The sequence below is a fragment of the Pagrus pagrus genome (assembly GCF_965226575.1).
Source record: "Pagrus pagrus genome assembly, chromosome: 1".
NCBI lineage: Eukaryota > Metazoa > Chordata > Actinopteri > Spariformes > Sparidae > Pagrus > Pagrus pagrus.
Window position 1 is genome coordinate 20,252,598 of NC_140185.1, and position 25,921 is coordinate 20,278,518.

General features: G+C 41.6%; 2 protein-coding genes across 2 annotated transcripts; one reads left to right on the forward strand and one right to left on the reverse strand.

The window, feature by feature from the left end:
• Nucleotides 1–830: 830 nt before the first annotated feature.
• On the forward strand, nucleotides 831–16,145 carry cdh15 (cadherin 15, type 1, M-cadherin (myotubule)). Its single transcript, XM_084364959.1, has 14 exons — nucleotides 831–1,033; nucleotides 8,582–8,737; nucleotides 10,096–10,251; nucleotides 10,754–10,898; nucleotides 11,197–11,378; nucleotides 11,467–11,595; nucleotides 11,711–11,893; nucleotides 12,338–12,582; nucleotides 12,664–12,800; nucleotides 12,970–13,200; nucleotides 13,298–13,537; nucleotides 13,707–13,855; nucleotides 14,156–14,347; nucleotides 15,280–16,145. Exons 1-14 carry the CDS (start codon nucleotides 983–985, stop codon nucleotides 15,478–15,480), a joined length of 2,397 nt encoding a protein of 798 aa, XP_084221085.1. The 5' UTR covers nucleotides 831–982; the 3' UTR covers nucleotides 15,481–16,145.
• Nucleotides 16,146–16,242: 97 nt separating this feature from the next.
• Nucleotides 16,243–25,921, reverse strand: spg7 (SPG7 matrix AAA peptidase subunit, paraplegin). The gene is made up of 17 exons (XM_084364828.1): nucleotides 25,339–25,921; nucleotides 23,666–23,768; nucleotides 23,486–23,578; nucleotides 23,145–23,386; nucleotides 22,901–23,040; nucleotides 22,467–22,569; nucleotides 22,230–22,355; nucleotides 21,900–22,062; nucleotides 21,161–21,334; nucleotides 20,956–21,080; nucleotides 20,498–20,600; nucleotides 20,247–20,357; nucleotides 20,022–20,137; nucleotides 19,210–19,366; nucleotides 18,087–18,250; nucleotides 17,771–17,848; nucleotides 16,243–17,677 (listed from the first exon to the last, which is right to left on the reverse strand). The coding sequence occupies exons 1-17, from the start codon at nucleotides 25,576–25,578 to the stop codon at nucleotides 17,471–17,473; spliced, it is 2,445 nt and encodes an 814-aa protein (XP_084220954.1). The 5' UTR covers nucleotides 25,579–25,921; the 3' UTR covers nucleotides 16,243–17,470.

The following is a 25,921-nucleotide window of genomic DNA, read 5'->3' on the forward strand; positions in this document are numbered from 1 at the left end:
TTGAGTTGAATTGAAATCGAGTACATTACGGCATTAAGTGGGGCCTGGAAGTGAAAAAAGTGCCACTGGTTTCCTCTCAGTGTGGCAGCAACAGATGCCAAAAGACTTCTGAACGATGTGGAGTGTGGTCAAGGAATTACTGAAGTGATTTTTGTGGCAGATTCTGATTTCTCAGTTTTAACAGAAACGGAAAGCAGTTGTTATGACAACTTATCATAATGAGCCAATGGAGATAGATGTTTGCCTCTTAGTCTTTAAGTGTAATTGTCAAGAAAGTGGTATAACTTCAATCTAAAGTGATCGAGGGTTTGCTTTGAATGTATTTGTGAATTGTTAGTTCTGTGTGGGGCTGAAACAAATTAACTGATTAAAGGCAAACACATTTTAAAACTGTTAAAGTTTGTTACTTAATCATCGAGTAAATGAAACATTCTCTGGTTCAGCTTCTGTTTGTTTCTACATCTTTGGGTTTTGGTCCATTATTAATGTCCTATGTTTTTGTTTTTTCTCTTCTCCCCCTTCCTTTGTCTCTCCGTAAAGCACCATCCATCGTTCTGAAAAGTGTTTAATTAAGTTTACCTACTTTTAACTGGTGTAGACACTGTTTTCTGTCTACACCACCAACAGCTGCCCTGCTTCTCTCTTCATCTCTCTCTGCCTCTCTGTCTCGCTCTGAGTGACAGCACATGTGCTGGGGTACATGGGAGGGCCGCTGCTGAAATTCTAACCCCTTACCCCACGACTGTGAGACATACCCCAGCCATGGACAGGGAGGAGCTGTGAGAGACAAACACTGGGAGAGGAAAGCAAGCAAAGAGAGGGAGAGAGACTGCAAGTGCAAGAGGACAGAGAGAAGGAAGGAAAGAAAGGGACAGGTTTCAGGGTAGAGCCACTCAGGAGCCCAGTTCTTAGTGGAGGAGCGTCAGATCTTTGAGTCATCAGAGGTCTGTTCATGCTGAGTTTCTGAGTGCAGGTACTGAGGATGGCAGCAAGGATGTTGATGGTGTGTGTGCTGGGTACTCTGCTTTGTCAGGTAAGAAAAATCATTGTCTCTTCGTAGCTACTGTCGACTAAAATTAACTCAACATGCAGATTTATTTGAGCATTGTCAGTTGTTCTCTGTTTGTTTTCTGTTTTATATCCAGCGTGAGCTGCCTGTAAATGAAATGAGACTCAAAATAAGAAATGTTAAAGTTGTCCTTATCATGTGGACTGTGGACAATGTTATCTTTAGTTGATTTAGTTCAACTTTTGACTCTATAAAAGAGCAAAGGCGCTTGAGCAATGGAGGTAGTGTCGGGAGTGTTTCCTTCTCCACTTTCTGATTGCTGTAAAAATGTCAATACCAGGTGACTGAACATGGATTGGATAGGCTGCTGTAAAGGCACTGGGATCGTGTGATACTGCCCCCTCTCTTCCTCTGCTATATGCTTCTAGATTCAGATTTCAGATTTTTTTAATTTACTCTTGGCCATTACATTGTGGTGTGGAGTACAAACACAAAACAAAACCATAATACAATTGTCAACAGCCAAACCCCAAATTTCAGCACATGATTCTTCACTTCCTGCCCCCTCAGAGCGTGATCCTGGTTAGAGTTGGCCTTTAGCTGCCCCGCTCTTCAAATATACAGTTTATGCTTTTACCTGAGTGATGTCTTCTACCAGATTTTAATCAATAGAGGCACCAAACTGGCTCTGCAATCACAAGGTTGTGGCTGATCTAAACACTTCATCCCAGTTGGAAAGAGGATGATGAAGTGTTCTGAGGAGGACGAGACTCCAGATGTGTACAGAGGGGCTCAGGGCATCATTAGTAGCCCCTGTCAGTAGACGGCATTGTGAAATCCAAAATGGATGACAATGTAAACTGACTTATTACCAACAGCACTTCCAGCCATCATCAGTCTTTTGCTCTGTTTGGAGTAGTAATGGAGCCCAGGTTGGGAGGTTGAGTGAGTTGGCCTCCAGTGAGTCCTGAGGGAAGTCTTTGCTTTGTTGTGCTCTATAATTCAGTCTAAATGTTGCAGATGTTGTGAAAAGCTGTGGAAATGAATAATTCAGATCTCAGTGAAGTGTCTCTGACCTTGTTAAAAGTGTCTGCAAAGTTTCAGTGTCCGTGTGGTTAGAAGTGGCGGATTTATGCTGCTTTTGTGTTTCGTGTTCATATTCCATGCAAAACTGATTGTGGAGAAAATCACTGAAAATATACAGGAGTGATTGAGAGCTTACACAGCCACAGGGCAAACCAGTTAGTCACAGTGCACGAACCAAGGACTGTAATGACATTACGCAAAAGATATTTCGGTCAAATCTTCTGGACCTCGATATGATCTTCAGTATAAACATAATCCTGTGAATTGTCTGTGGATGCATTGCATACCCAATGACGCTTGACATGCTGGACGACAGCTACCATCCTTAACCATGAAACAAGCAGTAAACTTTTTAAAGCCACCTTTCAGGACTACAGCAGCTGAAAGCCTGATGATACATTTTTGGTGGAGTGTTCCTTTAATGAGTGAATTTGTATCACCAAGGAATCTCAAGTCTCTATTTTTTTCCTTCATGTTGGACAATTTGCTACGTGCTAAATAGCAGTTGCTAAAAGCTCTCATGTGAGATAAACACAAACTAAACAAGCAGATTTTAGTGTTTTGTCTGGAAAGAAAACCGTAAACAAGATATTTTATGCTTTTCCAGTGTTCCTCTCTGATGAAGTACAAACATTTCATAAGTAAACCATAGAAAACTGTTACAAATTCTAACAAATAATTAATTTAAGCGTCAGCAGCTGTCAGTCCAATCCAAAGACTTCCCTCAGTGTCACCTGATAGCTTTCGGTTGATCTTTTTTCATTTTCACTGAGCTGCTGTTGTTTTGAATCAGGCAGTGTTCGAACCTGCTGGTGTATGTTGTGTTGAGGAGTGGGCAGCAGCAACAGCTGTGCAGATGCATGCGTGATGCCATTTGTCCCGCTCTGTAATCCTCCTTGCGGAAAGAAGAGTGGGCCGCTCCGAGACCATGAAATCGGGTACAAATCAAGAGTCTGTAGCAGCGTCCAGCTGCCGCTGAGGTCTCACTCATCGGAAACAATCAGTCAGAGGATTTAGAGTCTGAATCACAGGTCCTGCTGGGTGTGGATACCTGCAGGCTGTTTTACACTGGGTAGGGTTTCAGAGGGAGCAAAGGGTAGAGAGACAACGGCCAGATCATAACAACTAGCCGCCTGAAGTCAATTTCCGCCCCTCTTTTTAACCTTGACACTTTTTACAGACTTAGACATGGAAGACCAAGTGGTGACAGCTGTTGTTTTACTGGTCCAGCACAAAAATAAGGCAGCTATGTTATGATGAGTTTGCTATTTGCTTTCCCCAATAAATAAGTCAATTAACCCATGTAGAGATACAAAAAACAGCTATACTGGGAAAGTGGAGGTTCATCACTTCATTGTATCGCTGTTGATAGTAAATGTGTGCCTCTTTCACATCAGGTAGATTCCTAAATATCCTTTATAAGGGAAGAAATGATTGATACTCTTTATATTTATCTATTTAGCCCTAATCAGTCATGGTTTAATATTATAACCTTGCTCAGCATTCCTAAAGCTTAGACATCTGCTGCAAGAGGGACTCACACTGGTAGTGGCACCATAAATAGGCTGTCCATACCCATGCCAGGCCCAGTCATGACTTAGCAATGAGTGGGTGTGTGGGAACAGTTCTGTCGGTGTCGAACTGGTTGAATGTCCATGTCTGAGGACCAGTAACAGAAGTGACCACAGGGACACCTGTGTGACCTCTAACCCTGCGGCCGAAGGGACTGTCAGGCATGCTGCTGGCATCCCTTCTCGGCTGGACGGTCTTTTCTTGAGTTATCTGAGCGACTGTTCTGCTCACACATATCAGGAGAGGAGACACTCTTTAGAACAGAGGCAGTGGTGTTTACTCCTTCTTATTATTAAATGAAAACTTTTACGATGCTGTTTTCCAATTCAGGCTTATACTTATAAAAAAAGGGGGCAGATTTGACTATGATTCAGTAGGTCTCTTGATTTAAAGTATTCCAGATGAACAGGAATACTATCTGCAATGGGAAAAATAACTTTTGTTCTCCAAAGTCAACATCGCAGGGGCAGAAGCGAACTTTCTCGAGCACATTAAACACTTCCTCAGCAACAGAGTGCTTAAGTGTGTGTTCTTGCTGTGAGGGCATATCATCCCGAAACAAGCTGTCCATACTTCTGTGAGGGCCCGAGGTGAAAGGCCAAGCTGTAAAGGTTTCTGGGAAAAGCCTCTAAAACAGTTAATCTGCCGGTGGTGTCATCGCTCAGCCTGTCAGACGAGGCTCTCATTGGTCTAATTGGTAACATGACACTTTTTGTGTTACTGCACTTCGGTCTGGTAAAAACATTATAACAGAGGCAGACACTTAGTGGAGCCACTGTCCAAAACACTTCAGTTCAGATCGGGTGTGTGTAAAGGAAGTGTGTGAAATAACAAATGTTTGATAGCTTTCTGCCTCTCTTCATGTTTTATATTCTAGAAAAACTGGAAAGCTTTGTTGTTGTTGTGGTTTGCTTCAGCATGACCCCAGTATAGTGAATGTACAGTTTAACTGACACTGTTAAGGTGGTCACATTGGTACATCAAACTTTAAAACACATAGCCAACCTTTACAATGCGTTATCCACCAAATGTTTTGGGATTTTTTGCATTCATCAGGGTCTTGTCTGAGGTTGTTTCCAGTTCCCTCATACTGTATATCAGTTGTTTAATGCACAGATCACAACTGATACTGAGTACACAAAACAACATCATTTTATTACACCAAGAAGGTCATGTTTTAGCCCATATCCGTTAGTTGTTTGGTTGTTTTGTCGACAGGATTATACAGAAACTTTTAATTTCCATGAAACCTGGATGGAGGATGGGCCTCAGCCCAGAACAGATCCCATTAATTCCATTGTGGATCCAGACTTAGGGACGTATCCAGGAATTTTCTTCTCACTTTCAGATACACTCAGTGAATAATGCTTGGATCTTGATGAAATTTGGCTATCTAAATGGCTGGTATCTATGAATGAGTACAATTTTATGCTGATCCAAAAGAAATTCCAGATCAAGTGGATTTAAATGTTTTTTACATTTTTTTTTTATTATTCTTTAGCAAATGCAATATTTTAGCAATCCATGGGTAAAATGGTTGAATCTCAATTTTTAGCCATGCTAGCAGCGCAATGGGATGGTAACGCTGGTCTGTCAGTCTGTATTGGTCCACCACTTTGGTATAGACTGGAATATATGGTGGACTGATTGAGATGGTCACCAACAAGTAGGTTGACATTTTAGTTTATAGTTACATCTTTCTCTAACTACTAGATGGTTTGTCCAGAAATGTGTTGCAGATATCCATAGTGGCCAGATGATGTGTCCCATGACTTTGGTGATCCCGGGACACTTCCAGTAGCAACCCCCAGCAGGTCAAAGTGTGAAATATCTCAACATCTACAAAATGGACTGGCGCCAAGTTTTGTACAGACACTTATGGTCCCCAGATGATGTATGCTGACAAGTCTGGGGATCTTCCAACTTGAGCACTACCATGTGGATTATATTTGTAGCTTGAAGTGAGATGTATTACCTAAGTGTTGTGCACACTTTTAGCAACATCATTTAGATGATGACATATGACCTGCAAAACTTATATTTGTATCATCGTCAGCCACAATTCATGTTTAGTGCTAATTAGCAAGTGTTAGCATGCCAATACACTTAACTTAGATGTGTCAATATGTATTACAGCCATGTACAATTTTGAGGTACTTGTACTTGTACGCTGCTCATGACTTCATTCATATTTATCGATTACTTTAACTAACTTCAAAGTCAAGCTGCAGTGAACCATACCACATTCATCTTTATGAAAAAGGCACGGTGTACTCGAGAAGAGGTGTGTGATGTGTATTTAAGTTTGATGAATTTGCGCTGAGGATCCCACTGGTGTGCACCTCCCAGTGTGTGCGTTCTCCAAGTTAGAAAAAAGGCGGTCATGTTAGCCCGAGTGTCCACAAATCAGGCAAACTTAGAAAGTGCTATACTTGGAAATACAACTGTGATGCAGCTGTTATTGATGTTGAGGTTAGGTAGCAATGCAGAATGTGTGCTATGTGAGTGGAAGTTTGAGAGCTCATACATGCAGTATGCAGCATTGAGTATGGAAGTAGATAGCTATCAGGATGAATTGGTGTGGGTGACATGCACTGCTGGAATGTGAGTGTAAACATCCCTGTGAGACTGTACATGACGATGGCTACAAAAAGTTAAATAGGCAGGGGTCGGGAATATAGAACAGTCTAAGATTAGCCTGCCCTCTGACTCGATCTGCGCATGCCTGCCATGGTTGCCATTCCTGCCTTCACTGTCCAGCGAGCAGCGTGCCAAAGGATCAGTATATCTGATCACAGGGCAGGGATCACGGGCCATTCACAAAATATTCACAAATATATCCCCTGATTCTTTATTTAGCTTATTTATTTGTGGTTTTGTGGTTATTAATGAATGTTCAGCTGCATCTAAAGCAGACATGGCTTTTTGGTCACTTAATACATCCAAATTTATTTCCTGTTTTATGGACTATGCCTTTAAACTGTTTAACATATGTCAAATAATGCTGAATCCGGTGAATTCCCACAGAAGAGACGGAAGCAACTTACGGAAATGTGTACATGTGCTTATGCGTGGGTGGGTGTTTTGTTGATGCATGTACATCAGCTTGTGTGTGTGTGTGTGTGTGTGTGTGTGTGTGTGAAAGCATATATATGAGTGTGTCTGTGGAATTCCTACAGCAGAGCAGATCCGTAAGGTGACCCCAAACTCCCAGTCAGGTGCAGAGCTGAGCATAAAGGGGAATTTGTGAGTGTGAGTGGGAATGCGGGTGGGAAAGCGCAGGATCTAAATCCATAGTCGACAGCTGTTGTGTGTGTGTGTGTGTGTGTGTGTATGTGTGTGTGTGTGTGTGTGTGTGTATGTGTGTGTGTTGTGGGTGTGTGTGTGTGCGTATTTGTGTGAACAAAGTCAAGAGAGCAATGTGGTCAATGAGAACTCGTGAAATTAGCATGAGTGTTTGTGTTTCCCCGTCCTGAGATGAATTTGCACGCAGATCAAAGGAAGCTGACAAAGACATGTATTAGTGTGTGAAACCTGAGGCTGCAGCCCTGCGGCCCCTCCGCCCCGGACAATCTCATGGATTCCACATTACAGACAGCCTCAGCGCTACAGTCAGCATACAGTCATTCCATCAGGCCACTGGGAGTGTTGCAGAGCTGAGGGAGACTCCTGACATGAATTTAAACAGCTGCAAATGACGTATTTTGTCTTTTATGTAGCAGAATTGCACATACATTATGCTCAACACATCCTCAAATCTTAAATGGCGAAATGAGTTGATTGCCAATGACTCCCAAAACACTATATCTGACGTCCATGCTGGACCTTTGTCTTACAGTTGGTTTAAAAGAAAAACTACTTGGTAAGGTCTAAGAAAAGATTGTGGTTTGCATTAAAATTAGTCAGCCAAGTTACTTTTGCAACTTTACTTAGGTACGTACGTAACTTAAGTGCGTCACCATACACCCAACCTTGAGACCTCAAAAATAAGGAGGATTTTCAAAACCAAAATAGGGTTCAGTGGGTCCTACCCCGAAAAACGTTGAGATTAGAGGACTGTGTTTCCCGCATTCTGGTGGCATTTAAAGAGTGTAAATAACAAAATAACAAGCAAAATGCAACAGCATTTTTATGTCAAGTAATTTTACTTTTATTTCTCTTATAAAACCACGCAGAATAATTTGCCCTCTGACATAAACTTGTATGAATCTGTGGCACTTTTCCCTGTCCCCTCAGAAACTCTGTGCACACTACTGCCCTCTTGTTTGTCAGGCCCTCCATGGGGATTGACGCGGTGCAACATCCGTGGCAGATTTTACAGCCCTGTCCTTTAAAACTTTATGTAAGAAGCAGGAATTCTTCTCTCCAAGGCGTCTGAAATTCGTTTAAATATTCTTTCTCATCTCCATTTCTCTGTCTGCCTCTCACTCACTGAGGACAACGAGGTGCAACAGTACGGCAGACTACATGCTGTACCGTACCAGGAACAGGTTATGATAACTAACAGAGGAGAAAGTGGGATAAATTGTCTGAAATTGGGTGAAATACGGGAGACTTGTGATGCCTGGAGGAATCCAGGAGAGGGCAGTCAAAAAGGGAGTTTACTAGGAAATTTGGCAGGGTTGGCAAGTATGTGAGTAACTGTATCCTGGGTTTAGTGCTGCACAAGACAATTGTTATTGGTTTAAAGTTGCACGAACAAGTCAGAGCTTTTACAACAGAATGAGAATTGGCTCAGAACCTGACTAAGTCAAAAAAAAATGCACCATTAACAATCCACCCCAGCTTTGTGGTTCTTCGTTCATACTACTACTGCATTACCCAACGTCCTCCTTTGCTGCTGTAAATTGCAATGTGTGTTAATGTCTAGTTAACGTTCTTTTGTGAGTTTCATGATATTGTTGTTTCCTTCAGGTGTGGAGCTCTGCAAAACCTAATCACAATGAAGAAGAGCTGCACCCTCGGACCCTTTACCCATGGAGAAAAGTGGTGAGGGTGAAGAGGGACTGGATCATCCCTCCGATAAGAGTGCTGGAGAATAGCAAGCAAGTTCCTGAAGACCTTGTCCAGGTAAAACTGTCAAATCAGAATTTCATTTTCATTTCTGATATAAATTGTACTTAAAGTATAGGGTCACAATTTTCCAAGAGTGTCTAAAAACACTATGTAGGCCCACACTGAAACAGGCTTCCTGTTCATACTGGTCAGTAAAAGAGAGGGACAACATCCAGTCTTTTTTCTGTGTTCCTGGTGGGTGGGGGAATCTCAGAGAGATTTGTCTGAGCAGCGTGAGAGCTTAGAAACTGAGAGTGGGTCTCAAGCCAAAAGCATGATGGTTGACAACCCTGGCTAATATGAGGCTTCAGCTGTCTGAGTTTTATAAATCAAGTGGATTTCTGCCAAAGTTACGGTCTCAGTACAAAATTCCCTCTTTCTGTCACTATCCCTCTACTGCAGCTCTACAGGGAAATAACTGTCCAGGGCATAGAGCAAGAGTTAATGCCTTTTCCATTCTCACATATGTCATATATAGTTAAGAATGATAACAGGAGCAGATTTACCGCTCAAATTATTCTGTAATCTTGAAACATGGGTCCCATAATTTCAAACAGAGGTAGACTAAAGCAAGCTTCTCGTTTGTAGCCAGCTACTGTCAAATTTGCTGGCAGATTTTAGCTTTATACGTTGGTTAAAACATTGTCTGTGACTGAGTTTTCAGTGTTTCACACTGGATGTTTTTAAAATGAAAACTCTTTGAAGGCATTAAATATGCACTTGATGCCCAAGAATGAGGCAGAAAGATACATGTCCTTGACAAAAAGTGTGTGTGTGTGCTACCTTTATGTCTTTGGATATTCAGCTACCTAGACTATGACAAAAAATTAGATTGGTACAGAAGAAGGTCTTGGACAAAATCCTCACCATGCAAAATGAGCTGATAGCTGACTGTGTATTACTCTTATTTTACTCTTATATTAAACCCAGTTAAAACACAGCACATACAGCCATGCACTGTTGATTGTAATTCTTCATCACAGATGATGACAGCAGCACAGACGGGTGTTTAAAACTCATGTGAAATGTAAATGTTGTGTTAAGGCTGCTACAGATGACCAGTAAATGTATAAATCCTCCCGTGCAAGGAGAAACATTGAGACATTTTTACATGGTGATGAAAATGGAGCAGAGAGCGTATGTCAAAGAAAGTGAATGCAAAATGCATGAAATATAGACTCCTTGCTATTATTACTCCTGAATCCCACTTCCTGCCATAAGTCAAAGGCCTCTCTGGGCTTAAACACTCCTGTGTCAAGGTCCCTGACTGTCAACATGCTCACATCTGGTGTTACGACATGTGGTTTACAATCCTCCTCATACTTTCCCTTGAGGTTGTAATCATCAACTTCATCTCTCCTCTCTCTGTCTAGATCAAATCGGACAAAATCTTTAAAGGTGAGGTGATCTACAAGTTAGAGGGACCGGGGGTGGACCAGGATCCCAAGAATCTGTTCGAGATCGATGATAAAACCGGAGTAATCAGGAGCAAGCGGCCGCTGGACAGAGAGAAATACGACACCTTCACGGTGAGAGAGCATTTATGGGAGTAACATTTCAAATCACCCAGCCACTTGAAATGTGTTTTAAAGTACAATCAGCAGAGGTGCTTAACTAACACAAGCTACAATGCACTCACTGAGACCTTACACGATGGTTTTCAAAGCACATGTCCATGTTTTTGTCGTAAATAATACATCAGTGTCTCAGATATGGTGCAAACAGCCAGAGGTCAGTTTCCAGGGGTTTTTATGGGCATCTTGGGAGAGACTTCAAAATGTTTCAGACCAGATTCCTGTGATGAAACTAATGATGTTGAACCGAACATCCTGCACATATCTTTCTGCCATTTCCAGCATATGTTTTGTGCAGATACCACGAATACCAAAAGTCACCTTGGTTGGCCTGTTTCCCTCATTGAAAGCACGAGGGTTGCAATATTTAACTGTAAGAAGCAACAATCTCATAAATGCAGATTTTATTAAGAAACGTGTCTCTGTTGTATCTGTTTGTGTGTTTGTGTGTGTGTAGCTGAAAGCCTTCGCGCTGTCCCCCAGTGGAGAGAGACTCGAGAATCCTACCACCATAGAGATAGTGGTCCTGGATCAGAACGACAACAGACCTGCCTTCACCCAGAGCCAGTTTGTTGGCACTGTCTCTGAGTTCTCAGTCCCAGGTACGTCCATGTATAACACACTGCATCAGTGGTTATCCTGTTCTTGAACAAGGCAGAGCAAAACAGATGTTTTTTTGCTAGAAACATCCAGCGGGCCAGTTTGGGGCACAAGCCCTGACCTAGAGCCATATCGTCTTTCCATTTTAAGAATTGTACGCTGTAAGATAAAATGTTAAATGTTTTGCAAAGTTTGACGTGATCTCAGTGAATCCTGCAGCCTCAGCACAAATGTCAAATATCATTGATTCGTTCTGACAGATCTTTCCAGCTGACCGAAGCTTTCGATTATTTTTGACAGGCACGTCAGTGATGTCAGTGTCAGCCACTGATAAAGATGACCCAAAGACAGAAAACGCTTTTCTGAGCTACTCTATCGTTGGCCAGGAGAGCATTCCTGCCAACGCTGTTACCAAGACGATGTTTGGTATCAACAACGAGACAGGAGCCATCTACACAAGAGACGTAGGCCTGGATCGAGAGGTAAAACTCAGATTATGGTTAAGATGCGGATATTTGCAGATATCACAGTAGGGTTCATTTAGCTGAAATGACTTATGTTCTGTCCTAGGTGGTGAAAAGCTTCCGATTAAAGCTGCAGATTGCTGATATGGGGGGCATGGGACTGACAAGTGAAGGTGTGGCAATCATACATGTGTCTGACATCAACAACCACGCCCCACAGTTCAGCCCCGCCTCGGTGAGTCTCTGACAACATTATTCGGATAGTTCTGAATATTTCAAATATATAATTGAAAATCATTTTGTCACACTGATATTAATCTTTTGATCTGTTTTGTGTGTGGGGCCTGTAGTACAGTATGATAGCAGTGGAGAACAGGAAGGACTACGAGATCGGCCGGGTGAATGTGACGGACAGGGACGATCATGGAACAGGGAACTGGGAGGCCAAATACTTCATTTCCAACGACCCTGATGGCTACTTCGCCATCGGTACTGATCGTGCCACCAACGAGGGCGTTCTTACAGTGGTGAAGGTACAAGCAACAACAACAACAAGTTATTTCTGTGCTCATAAGAAATCCAATATACCTTGGTTTTACATCGCAGTGACCTCCCAGTTCACAAATATTTTTCCCCTTAAGTTTTCTATATTCTAGCTAATGGGTCACAAATGTTGACTGATCGGTTCCAGGGTGCAGGAATAATTAAAATTTTGGAAATGTCTGGTATTGTCCTTTAAAGTCAGAATGGGCTTTCAGTATCTCAGACACAACTCAACAATACCCTCTAGTGGTTGACTTGTAAACTACAGGTTACTCATACAATGCTTTTGCTAGATTTTATGCAGGCTGGTGTATAAGTTTCAAATGGCTGAAATTTACATATAGATTTATCATTCATTCTTAATGATTTAACCACAGTGCAGTGCAAAGTTTTCCTTCCGCGAACGGCCTTTTCTGCTCTGTTTCATCATGCAGCCTTTGGATTTTGAAGCACAGGATGAGTACACCCTGATTCTGATGGTGGAAAATGTCAATCCTCTGAGCAACAAGGCACCCAACCTCCCAGTGAGCACCGCCACAGTCGCTGTGACTGTTGTGAACGAGAATGAGGCTCCACATTTCAGAGAGGACCCCATACAGATTGTTGTCCCCGAGTCTGTGGTTCCTGGGACTTTACTGAAGAACAACATCGCTTTTGACCCTGATAATTCTGATCTGAGGTATGTTGTGTTTTTAAGAAAGATGGCAAACTAATTGGGCAGTCTGTATGTCTTTAACTCTACCTCGGCTCTCTGTGGCAGGTATGAGATTAGCAGAGATCCCGAGAGGTGGCTGGACATTGACCGGGATACGGGAGACATTAGTGCCAGGAGAACCTTTAACATGCGATCGCCACATGTTAAAAACAACATCTACAATGCTGTCATCAAGGTTACAGGTCAGTTTACCTCCTCAATCTGGCAACCAGGTGAATTAAGCATACATTTTACCCCACAGGGCAGGTTTTGCAAATCTCCTAAGAAATAAATGTTAGAAAACTTACTTGTGGCTGACATAAACATGACAATTGAATAAGCTGTGTATGTACTGTATCTTCTCCTGTGTAGATGCTGATGGTATGTCTTCCACTGCCTCTGTGGTCATCACACTGAAGGAGACCAATGACTTCCCCCCTCAGCTCTTCCCTCTGAGTGGCTCTGTATGTAAGAGTGCAGGCCGGAAGAGTTCTGGTCTGGTTGTGACCGCTGTGGATGAAGATCTGCCTCCGCAAGCTGCACCCTTCACCTTTGAAATGCACTATGATCTGTCACTCAACTGGACTGTTATTCAAGTCAACGGTAAGTAAAGAGCATCAGCAGTGAGGCTGCAGCACATCTGCATGAACCAATTTTTCCATAAATCTCACACCTTTCTCCATTTTCCTTCCCTCTTCAGACACTCACGCTGTGCTTCAGCCCCTCGTGGAGCTGGAGGCAGGAGAGTACATGGTCACAGTGCTGGTGTCAGACTCTGGAAGTCCAGTTCTGAGTTCCTATTCTCAGGTCAATATCACTGTGTGTCTCTGCGACTCCTTTGGAGATTGTAGGTCTACGACGGGGGCTATCCTCGGCTCCAGTGTGGGAATCAGCTTCATCTTTCTCATCATCATCATGGCCAGTGTTGCACTCCTGCTGTGTAAGTCTCAACTCGAACACATCATTCAGTCTTCAAAATCTTTCCCTACAAGAATTAAGTGAGCAGCTCATAAGTGATGATTGAGAGGGACTACTTCATATGAGTTGCAGCCCTATAACCAGATAAACAAATAATTAAGACTTGGTGGTTTCCGTCTATTTGATTGCAGTGCTGCTCCTCCTGGCTGTGGCGGTGACCACCTGCAGGAGACGCCACCATATCAAGAAAGGAACAGGTCTGCTTGTCGGGGAATCGGAAGACGACATCCGTGACAATGTCTTCAACTACGATGAGCAAGGAGGGGGTGAGGAGGACGAGGTAAGGCTGCCCAGGTCAAAAGTGAAGAGGGGAGGTCTGACCGATCCTGGGGTCAAGCTGAAATGGACGCTGTTCTTACGTGGGTGCAGGGATTGTGAATCCATAATGAAGACAGTCTCACTGGTTGTATTTAACAGGAACTTCATGGTATTTAAATGCCACTGATGTCACCAAAACTTCTGATATATTCCCTTTTGTTATTGTGGTTTCTCATGTGGTTTTGTTTGTTTTTCCACTTTATCATCACTGTATTTTTACACATACAGAGTTAATCTGTATCCTCTTCCTCTCACCTTGCAGAACGCCTTTAACGTCGACCTGCTGTGGAATCCCCATGATGCACCTTCGACCCCGGGCTCCTACTACCCAGGGCCTGGTGTTCCTCGAGGCAAGCAGCCCCTCAGGAAGGATGCCCCGCATAACCTGCCCTCACCTATCTACCCACGAAGGCCTCCTGCAGACCCCACTGACATCGAGGACTACATCAATGATGTGAGAGGCTTCTACTATGACCCTGCTGTACCTAAAATTCACAACCAAAATTTACTGTAAAGCACACAACTATAATCTATAGTTATATAAAAGGGTATACCCATCATACCCTTAGCTAATAAGATTCCCAAAGATATTGATTTTCCTTCTAATCAACAGGCTAACACAGGACAAATAAATCCTGTTAAAGCTGTTAAAGGTTTAACAGATAAAGACATGCCCATACATATATCCAATGTGATCAGGCACTAAATGTTTACTTTTTCCATTTTTTTGTCAAACTCCTGTTATTCTGCTGGAATTAATGAGCTGTGTGAACTCTCATTAATTGCTTCAAGTGTCGTTTGAGTCAGTTTTGGTGAAGGTTGAAGACTATATGTTTAAAAATTTAAAAAACTATTACAAAAAGTTGGGTGTGGAGTAGCCCGCTCCTCATCTCCACCTGGAATTGCAGCTTGTGGCTATATTAGCCGCTACTAGCATGACACACCCTGAACTAGAAACAGTGTCAGATTGATGTTCAATAGTGTCTTTTTAAGAGAATACCGACTATAAATAATAACATAATTCTTTTTTTGTTTGTTTGTTTGATTTTTAAGTGTTTTTACAACACTGAGTATGGTCTGCAGGTAAAACCTTCCTGTTCCACTTCTTGTTTTAGAGATTTTATGGGAAGTTGAGATGACATAATGTTATTTACCTGTGACCTCAGTTTCAGCATCTTCTACAATTATGTGATAATGTTTTGAAATAGGACGCGTCAGTTCAACAGTATTAGAGTAATGTTACTCAATTACAGATCACTTTGTTTACATAAGGAGGTCTTCAGAGACTGAATATAAGAAAGTATCTTTTAGTTCAAGAGTGAATTATATCTTGAAGTTTTCTTTACCCATATTTACTGAAAAAAACTGTAACTTTTCTCCCCTCAGGGCCTGGAGGCTGCAGACAACGATCCTAACATGCCTCCATACGACACCGCTCTGATCTATGACTATGAGGGAGAGGGTTCACTGGCAGGCAGCCTCAGCTCCATCGCTTCAGGCAGCTCTGACGGAGACCAAGACTACGACTACCTCAACGACTGGGGACCACGCTTTCAGAAACTGGCCAACATGTACGACCCACGTTAAGGTGGACAGCAGCCCAGAGGACGAAGACCGGTGTGAAACACCACCAGTTAGGGACACAGATGATGCCTCAGGTTTACAGAAAAGATTTAAGTCCGGGATAACATTTGAGGTGTGCCAAGGAAAAATAAACGCTATCCAAAACCACGGGCCTTTAATCTAATGTGCCTGGGTTTTAATGACGATCATTTGGACAAAATGGCTTGTTGCAAAGTTTTGTGATTAGTTAAGGAGAAGTTAGCAAGTCAGTGAAATTGTGTAATGACATGATCGGCCAAGTGGAAAGGAGCCGTGCATGCTACAAGGCAGACAGAATGTGTGTTGAAGTGATTGTCCGTGTCTGGTTTTGTTTAGACCTCAGACCTGGATTGTTCAGTTATGATGCATACAAGAAGCCTGAGATATACAATCTTTAAATGCATTTCTTTGTTTTTTATATATGTGATTATTTTATAAGGTAAATTTGCTCTGATATTGATTTTCTTTTTCTTTTTATGATCACAAATCCTCCATTCCAGCCTCTGTTGATCTTTTTTGGAATCTCAGCACAAAATATTACTCAACAAAACACAATACTGTTATCCAATTGTTTGGAGATGATGTTTTTTTTAATATGATCATTTAATTTAGGCTTTACTGGTGTCTACAGAATAAATGTAAATCTTTTATTTAGTGTGTGTGTTGTTCATTATCAGATGATTCACCGGCTTCACTCTGTTTGCTCAGAATTCTGACATACACAAAGACGGCACAAAGAGCAACATGCAATATTTAAATAAAACTTTAATATTTAGCAACATCATCCTTTGGGACTTCACATTCACTTGTGGCAAACGTATTCACAGCCCATAATACAAAGACTTTGTTCAAAGAATACACCAACTGTGCCAACTCAATATGTATGTCTCACAGTAAGTGGAGTAATATCTGCCGCTTAATCATCATCATGAAACAGCCTCAAACAAATAAAATGCAGTTTCCACACAGGTACACATTATCATGTGTAATTGTCCACAGCAACCTACTACAGTTTGTCTTCACTACAGCTCACTTGAATACCAAACACAATAATGTGGACCTAAGTATGTTTGTGCAGATGCACGTCACCTGAATTTAATGCAAATAAATTTGGTGTACGTACAGTCACCCCTAACGTCAATTCAGTCATTCAGTATAGAGTGATTCAAGTTTCAAATGGCTAGCTGCTAGCTGCTCCCTTGCTCTGTCATTTGCAGAAGTGAAATAACATAAATACTCAGAAGCAGTGCTTGAATCCACACCTATATATGCTACAGTATGCTTAAGACAGAGCATATAATGTTGATTTAGCATATAGTAAATGTTGATTAAAGGGCTTTTTTATACTGTCTGCCCTGTAGGCTACTTAGAGACATCCTCTTTAAAAAAGGTGCAATATGTAAGAATTGGCCATCTGTCGAGTTCATCCTCAAAACAGACAGGAGGAAGCATATCACCTGAGTAACTGCTAATCGCTGTGAAATGCAACTGCCATTGGCTAGTTAGCTCAGTTAGCCATGCAGCTAGTGGTCCACAATGTGAGCTTGAAGGACCAGGGGAGTGTTGGTGCTCCACCACTAACAAGGGAGCTTTGGACTGGTTGCCATGCTAACTTCAGTAGATATCTCTTCAACACAATACATAGCAATACATAACTTTCTGCTAAAATTCTTACATATTGCACATTTAAATAGACTTGTTTCTAGTGTTTCCATGACATAATAACATGGCTGCGCAGCAAGCACATGAGAAAAAATGATGGAATCCCTCCCCAAATCATTCTCCAAGTTGCACTTGTTCGTTTAGGCCAGATTCAGATTGCAGAGTTTTAAGAAACTTCGCAAAATTTTACTTGCGGGCATATTAAACTTCAAAGTGCAGAATCAATGCCAGTTTTGAGAAAATTCACCCAGCTCCTCATGAGCCCCACAAAATGCAGCTGGTGGAAAATTATTCTGAGACATACATTTTAAGATCAGGCGAGCTGCGGATCTTGGTCCTCCTCTCTGTTTTTGCGGCGAGGTGGCTGAGGTTCATCTTCTCCCGTGTCTTGTTTGTCCCTCTCAGCCTCCAGCCAGCTCTGTGGGGCGATCATCTTCTTGGGCCCATGAGGGGGTGGACCCAGCAGGGCTTCAATGTCATCATAGTTCACCACCTCGCGCTCTAACAGTGCATTGGCCAACTGGAAAGACAGACCCGGACTAGTTTAAAACTAAACCAAATGTAATACAGAAGTGCTGCACAGAATTCATGATCAAAGACGGGAACAACTGACCAGTGTCAGCTTGTCTCTGTTGTCCAGGAGCAGCTTCTCTGTGTGCCGGTAAGCACGGGCTATCAGCATCTTAGCCTCCTGAAAGAACAACATTTACCGTCACGTCCGTACTTTATGATGACATGCAACAACATTCAATGTGTTCTGGGCAACGTTAACAGAGATTATAAGAAATTCTATTTCAGAAAACCTCGTAACATTATGGCAAAATCGAAAACAAAATCGATACTTTAAAGTGATAACCAAAACTCATTATGCCAACATTTACAGTTGCTATTGAGAGCTAACAGAGAACTCGTCCAATTTTAGAACCTACGTGGTCCATCTGCTGCTGTAGGCCCTGGCTGAAAGGACGGCGTCCAGCGGCACCTTGCTCCTCTGTGTCCGGGAACGAGACCTGGCCGACGCTGTCACACATGCCGTATTGCTTCACCATGGAGTATGCCACACGTGTCACTTTACGTAAATCATCTTGAGCTCCTGGGGACACAGAATGAGGATGATAAACACTGAGTTATACTACACAGTATAAGAGAGTAGTTATATTTGGATGATCCTATTCAGAGATGAGCGTTCATTAGAGGTCAGTACAGAAAACTATGGAGCCCTGGGGTGGCCATAGAGAGAGAAACAAAATGCCAAGGATATATCAAGGCTATGTTTTACTAAAGCAAGCGCGATCCAACTCATTCCCATGTTTTGGTTCATTTGCAGACATGAGATAAGTGCATAAATCCAAGTCTTATCTTAATCCAAGTATACCCACTGTGTTTAAAGAAGCAGAAGTGCAGATGACTAACAACTCATTCAACAACACTTTTAGCTATTCCTTATATAAAAAGAATAAGGAAAACAGAGAAAGGTTTTAGGTAGGCTCATTTTAGTGAAGAATTTATGTCAACTTGATTTTACAAACACCTCGCACATATTTCTTTTTTATATATATGGTATAGCTGACGGTGTTGTTGAATGAGTTGTGAGTTTTTACGCAACATTCAACGTAGTAAACATACTCTTAACTCAAATTACCAAAAACAAATTGCATCTTGTGCACACGCAGTAGCATTTTGCACGCTCAATTTAGTAAAAATCTAGTGCCACTTCTAGTGGGTTCCATAGAAAACTATATAATTGATCAAAATAATGAGCAACCAACTGTAAATGCAAAGGTTACGATAATCCACTAATTATTCTGCCTAAGAATCTACCTTGAAGACAAGAAAAAACTTTTAATTTCATCAACATTTCCATTGTTTGATCCATTTTTTTTCTACAAATGCATATAAAATCTAACAATTCTAAGTAAATCAATCTCAGTTCATATCAGGAATAAAACAAAATATTAGTATTTTGGTAAGAATGAGTTTGAGTAGAAAGCTCTGAGGAAATTCTTTGAAAGCAATCAGCAGGATAAGTGAGAGATGCTGACTGTAGTGTACCTGTTGTAACTTTGTTAAAGGTGATGGCCTCGGCAGTTCTTCCTCCCAGAGCCATACACATCCGCTCAAACAGCTGCTCCTTGGTGAACAGGTACTGGTCACGAGGTAGGATCTGGGCAAATCCCAGGGCTGCGTTAGTGCGCGGGGCAATGGACACCTGAAAAACACATCGCATGAATTCAAAGGTTTTCAGAAATGTCTGTTTTGAGATTTTTTTTCTGTGTTCATCTACATTTTCTTAATTGTCTATCACAGTGTGTATGAAATGTGTTCTGTTTTTTTGACTGATCAGCAGAAAGAGACTTTTGACCTCAGTGGTCGCTCTTTCATAAATGTGCTGAGGCTGAGTTTGATGGCAGTCCAACTGGCACCCAATCAAATTACAATCTACATGTTAATTGAGTGCTAAACATTTAACACCTAGTCCGATGTCCCGGTCAGTCTCATTTTGACACATAGTCAGATGTGTGAATGTGAAAAAAAAAAGATGCAGGGTACTATGCTCAACCTTCAAATGACAAAATGAAAAAGTGTTACGTATAAAGCCCTAGAAGAAGACTGGTCCTGATGGCTGCTCTGAAATTATTTCTTTGAATATGGTGTCAGAGTACGTTTGAATGGAAATTTTCTCTTAATCTCTACTCTCCAATATGAGCGTCGATTCAGCCACACTTTGGAAAGTGCCAAAACTTTGTTTTATAGGACGAAGCTGATCAAAGCAAAATATGACAGTCATGTCATCATATAACAGACAGGACGTGTCTTACATTTCAAATTAAAAGCCCTCACTACATCGGGGAGCAGTGCGTTACCTTCATGACAGCCTCTGTGTGCTCAAGCAGCCATCCCACCAAGGCGTGTCCGGACTCATGGAAGGCAACCACCCTCTGCTCCTCTTTAGACAGGATCTTACTCTTCTTTACACTTCCTGAAGACACACACACACACATTTATCAGATTTTGCTAGAGTAGTAACTAAGACAAATTAAATTTTTCATTTTCCCAGACTAGGCTGCTGTTTGTTTGAATCATCGTACCTGCTATCACTCTCTCCACTGCATACTCAAAGTTAAAGGTGTCGATGGACTTGTACCCCTCTCTGGCAGCATGCAGGGCAGCTTCGTTGCAAATGTTAGCAATGTCCGCACCTGCAGAGACAAAGTGGGTTGGCAACAAAATCACATGATCAACATATGGAAAAATGACGGATATTTGTTGATCAGGAGCTGATGGTTATTCATGCTGGTTTTGTTTCATGACGACAAAGCGTTGGAGTATGTATATATACCGCTGAAGCCTGGTGTGAGCTCAGCCAGACGCAGAGAGTAGGAATTAGCTGGTTGGGTCAGCTTCAAGATCTTCAGATGCTGCTCGAAGATCTCCTTCCTCTCCTGAGAGACGACGATAAAAATGAGACGAACAAGATTTAACAGACAAACTCTGTCTAGACCTGCGACACAGTTAACATGGTTTAGTTGTCCTGATATTATAAAGTTTGTTTGCTTGAGAATATATGATGGAACAGATTAATACTGTAGCAGGGCTTTGAGATATGATGATACACATTGTATGATCATATGAGAAGGTCTATGATTTATTAGTAGCTACATCAGCGTTGAGTTAAGGTCAATGGTAACTGTGAGAGCATATGATCATTGTATGATCATATGAGAAGGTCTATGATTTATTAGTAACTACATCAGCGTTGAGTTAAGGTCAATGGTATCTGTGAGAGCTCAGGACTACCTGCAGAGTGGGCAGATCTATAAAGATGTGCCTGTCCAGTCTGCCCGGTCTCATTAGAGCATTGTCCAAGATATCAGCTCTGTTCGTGGAAGCAAGGACGATGACATGGTCCGTGGTTCCCATTCCTGCAAAAGCAGAAGGCACCGTTGTATTATTCTGTCCGAAAAGTCATCCTCTGATGACAACTGAGATGTTTTTTACTCACCATCCATCTCCACCAGCAGCTGGTTGAGGGTCTGCTCCTCTTCAGTGTTGGAGAAGCCTGACATGTTGGTGGAGCGCTTCTTTCCCACGGCATCGATCTCGTCAATGTAGACGATGCAGGGCGCTCGGCCTCGAGCCTCTTTGAACAGACTTCTGACTCTCGCAGCACCCAGGCCTTCACACAAACACAATATTAGTCACATCTAAACTGAGGAGTAAGATACAGTATTCAGTGTTGGAATGTAACTAAGTACATTTACTCAAGTACTGTACTTAAACACAATTACGAGGTACTGCTTTTTTGGGGAGAAATACTTTTTGATAACTTTAGTTACTTTGCAGATTACATGCTGCATCAGAGCCAAAATAGTGCATTTTTAAATGTATTTATTTATTTTTGATTCTGATAAATCAGAAGATTGCTGAATATTGGATACAATGATCAGTCTACCCATAGTATACAGGATAAACATACATGTAAATATATGTATAATTTACTTTTACTTGTACTTTTGATACTTAAGTACATTTGATATCAGATACTTTAAAACTTCTGCTCAATTACTTTTCTTATGGGTAGCTATCACTTTTATCAAAGTAATATTTTGACACAATATCTTAAGTTTTACTAGAAACTGACTTTTGGGGAACTTTCTACAACACTGACAGCATCTTACCGAATATTGCAAAGTGTTGACCATTTGTATGCCACAGTAATTGCTGGTGCTATCTTTAAATACCTCCAATGACTTCCACAAACTCAGAGCCAGCCATAGCCAGAAAGGGCACCTGGGCCTCAGTGGCTACAGCCTTAGCCAGCAGGGTCTTCCCGCAGCCTGGAGGCCCGAGCAGCAATGCACCCTTGGGAACCTTGGCTCCTAGCTGGAGGTATCGTTCTGGATTCTGACAGCAGATACCATCAATACAAAGGGAAATTAAAGGTTTTACTCATGTGAGATTGACACAAAGTACTTCAGTTTATCAAGTTGCTATTGTGGTAAAGCCTAAACTAGCAGAACCATTGCTAAAGTATTATACAATACCAACATATTATGATGCTGGTCTCTTACCTTGAGGTAGTCAACAAATTCCTTTACTTCCATCTTCGCCTCGTGCATGCCTGCTACATCTTTGAAACTCACACCTTTACCCGACTTGCCATCCACGACAGTGAACTTGGCCATCTTCAGTTGATTCTGTAAAGTATAATAAAGTATAATATGCAGTTCAAACACTGGTGAAATCACTGGAATATATCAATCACCTTAAATGTACACATGCCAATCTGCTTGTGTGGTCTCACTCACAAAAGCGCTGAAGCCGCCCTCTCTGCCACCCATGCCTGCAAGTCGAAAGACATACCAGAGAATGGCCACGCCAATAGCAGCCATTCCCAGAGCGTAGATTGCACTGCAGAGTGAACAGATGGAAAAACATTTCATTGAGTCTTAAATACTTTTTTACTCCAAAGTGGGTGAACATCAAGGTTCAAAATACAGAACTGTTTGCTAATTTCTCCAGTGTTTAACGTTCCCACAAGAGACCATTAGGGGATTATGGTTACAGCACATAATGATGAGACCTACTGGTTGTTACTAATGAAAGGAATAAGCCAGCTGACAAGTTAATTGATAATTACTCTGGATGGAGATTGCATTCCTTCAAATTGCTCATTAAACATTCGCAGGCTGGATTTCTTTGGATTCAAAGTCTGTTCTAAGAAAGGTTGATATGTTCTTACTTCCCGAAGAATCCAGTGCGTTTGTAAGACACCGGTATCCTGTCCTTGGCGTCAATATTCAGCTCTTCTTCAGCAGCTCTCAGCTTCTCTTCAAATTTGTCAATGTTGGCGACCTGCATTCTGTACGTGAGCGCAAGCCTCTGCATGAAAAAACATGGTGAAAGGTGAGAAATGAGCAAGCAGATCTGCTGTAAAAAAAACCCCAATGCTAATAATGTGTTTCATTATATCCGGCACAACATACAGGCCTTCCGAAGATGACCGCTCCAGGATGAAGGTTGATTTCTACAATGTCACTCTCAGGAATGACCTGCACACGTGACACCTCTCCCTTGGCCAACATCTCATTGACAAAGTCGTTCCAGGAGATGTTACCACCGCTGCTATTAATTAAGTTCAACACAGACATGACGACTGCTATAATGATGAGGGTCCGCACGCGCTCCCTTGACATCTGGTCATTCTGCTCTCGACGCTTCTTCTCATCTGAAAGGTGAGGAGGATTATGGGAGATGAGTACAAAGGGACCAGAGAAAGAGCGGTGAACAATTAGGTGTCAGGCAGCTAAAGCAGTTCATCACTTACCTTCATCTCCCTCTGGAGGAGCTTTTCCCTTTGGTCCATTACCTTTATTTTTCTCTTGTTTAGATTGAGATGTACTGAAGAAGTTTGTTGCCCCTGAAATAAAGTATTTTCACCATCAGTAGCTCTGAATAAAATCATAAATATTAGTTGTATATAATCAGACTAAAATTGGGTGTTTACCTAATAGATTTGCCACACCGACAGGGTTCCTCAGCAGGTTGTTCCTGATTAACTCTCTGCTGATTCCCACCATGGCCGGACCCAAGGGTCTGTGGAGAAGACTCTAAAACGGGAACATTGGGACAATATAATTTGCTGTGACAAAAATACAAGGAAAAAGTTACGACAGACAGGGAGTGAAAACATTAGCTGTTGTTTGCACATGCATGACAATTTCATCACAGTACCACAGGGATGCACAATAATATCGGCACTTCATCTATATCGATAAAAGCCTTCAAATTAAATATTGGCATTCACCCGAAATTAACTTCCCTGCCAATAAGACAATGCTTTAATTATAAGCATGCAGAGCGAACCATTGACCAAGTAGTTTTCTTAATTTGCCCAGGGAATGTGTAGACTTTTAAGTATTAATTCCACAGCAGAAGTGACCTGTTTTCTCTGCAATTAGTAGGAAAATCATTTGAGAATATAGATCAAGTATAGGCATCGGGGTGAACGAGTTGGAAAATATCAACATATCGGATATTGGCAGAAATCCAATGTTGTACATCCTTACAATACAATGCATTTACAACTAGGGCCACACGATATAGTAAAAAACAATCTTTTTCCATTCTGGTGGGTTTTTTTGCTAATTATCTTGCGAGGCCTTTCTTTTCCAGGACGCCATGGTGGAGTGGTACCCACTTGGCGATGCCTCGGCCTGCTCAGTCGTCCTCCTGGATCCACACTCTATTTATTACTATATACTATACTATACGATATTATTGATAGATATTCTGTGAAAATTGTAAACTCTGATCTTGCTGTTCTGTTCTGCACATGCAACATCTATTGCATGTCTGTCCGTCCGTGGCTCTTCCTGAGGTTTCTTCTATGTTTTTGCCTGTTAAAAGGTTTTTGTTTTTTTTTCCTCAACATGGCAAGTCTTTCCTCACTCGAATCGAGGGTCTAAGGACAGAGGATGTTGTTCACTGTACAGATTTTAAAGCCCACTGAGGAAATGTGATTGTGATTTTGGGCTACATTTATAAAACTGATTTGATTTGGTTAATTTTGATGGATATACCACTGCAATATAATTCGCAGTTAGTGGGAATGATCATTTTTGTATCACGATTTTCATTTTTAGTGAAAAAAACATGTTTTCTTCCATCTGTAGAATAAGATTAGTTGGCCAGCACATCAGTGGAGCACTACAGTACTTCATTATCATGCTGTTTTGTCACACAGTTTAACAAACAAATATTTTCTTGCTTCTGTGATATGGATATTTCACTTGGCCATGATGTAATTTTGATAGTATCCTATTAACTGTGCTGCCCTATTTACAATCGTGTATGAGCAGTAAAGAATGATCTAATATCAGACTGTAATTAGTTGAAATCATCCTGGCTACAGACTTAGAAACACATCCAAAGGAGTTTACAACCAATCTGAATGAGGGGGGGAGTCCTTCACACTTGTGATAATGGGTGCCAACAGCGATTAATGACTCTGATTTAAAATCTCGTTGTTATTCTCTTCATCGTTTATAGCCCAAGTGAAGAGTACTCATAACTCACATCACCAACAGTTACCACCAGCAGCAAAGGACACAATCCAAATCATCTATCATGTTTAGTGAAACTCTTATTATCATTATATTATTATTTTTCTTGGCTTACCTGAATGACTTTCTGTGGCTGACTTGTAAGGGTCCGCACTGACTTTGAAAGGAGCATCTCTGTGACACTACCCCATCTGGACAGCACATTATTAGCACTTTTGCTGGATGTCGACTTGTTTGCTAATAAATGAGAGTTTCGTCTCGACAGTGTCCACAACAAAGCTCTACTGTGTTTTCTACAAAGGGCAGCACGATGCTGCAACAACAAAGCTGACATATTGTCACTTAATAAGTTCATTAACTACACACTTGCAATGCCATAGCTATCGGTTTGCTATCAAGCTGAAATTGTGCGTTATGACACGCTTGTTTACCTCCACCTCCGTTAGCGCTAGCTAGCTTGCTATGTTATTCAACAGTGCAGCCGAGCAAAGATGCTACCTCGACATCAACACGGCAACTATCCACTTCCGGAGTTCCTGCTCACGGAAAATGAAGCAAAATAAAGATACACATTTACTCTAAATTTGATTTTATCCTCACTGTCTGATTAGCATTGTTGTCGAGGCTGTCTTTAATCTAAGCTGAGGATGTAACAGGGCAGCTTAACACATCTCGAAGACTTTCAAAACATCTTTGTC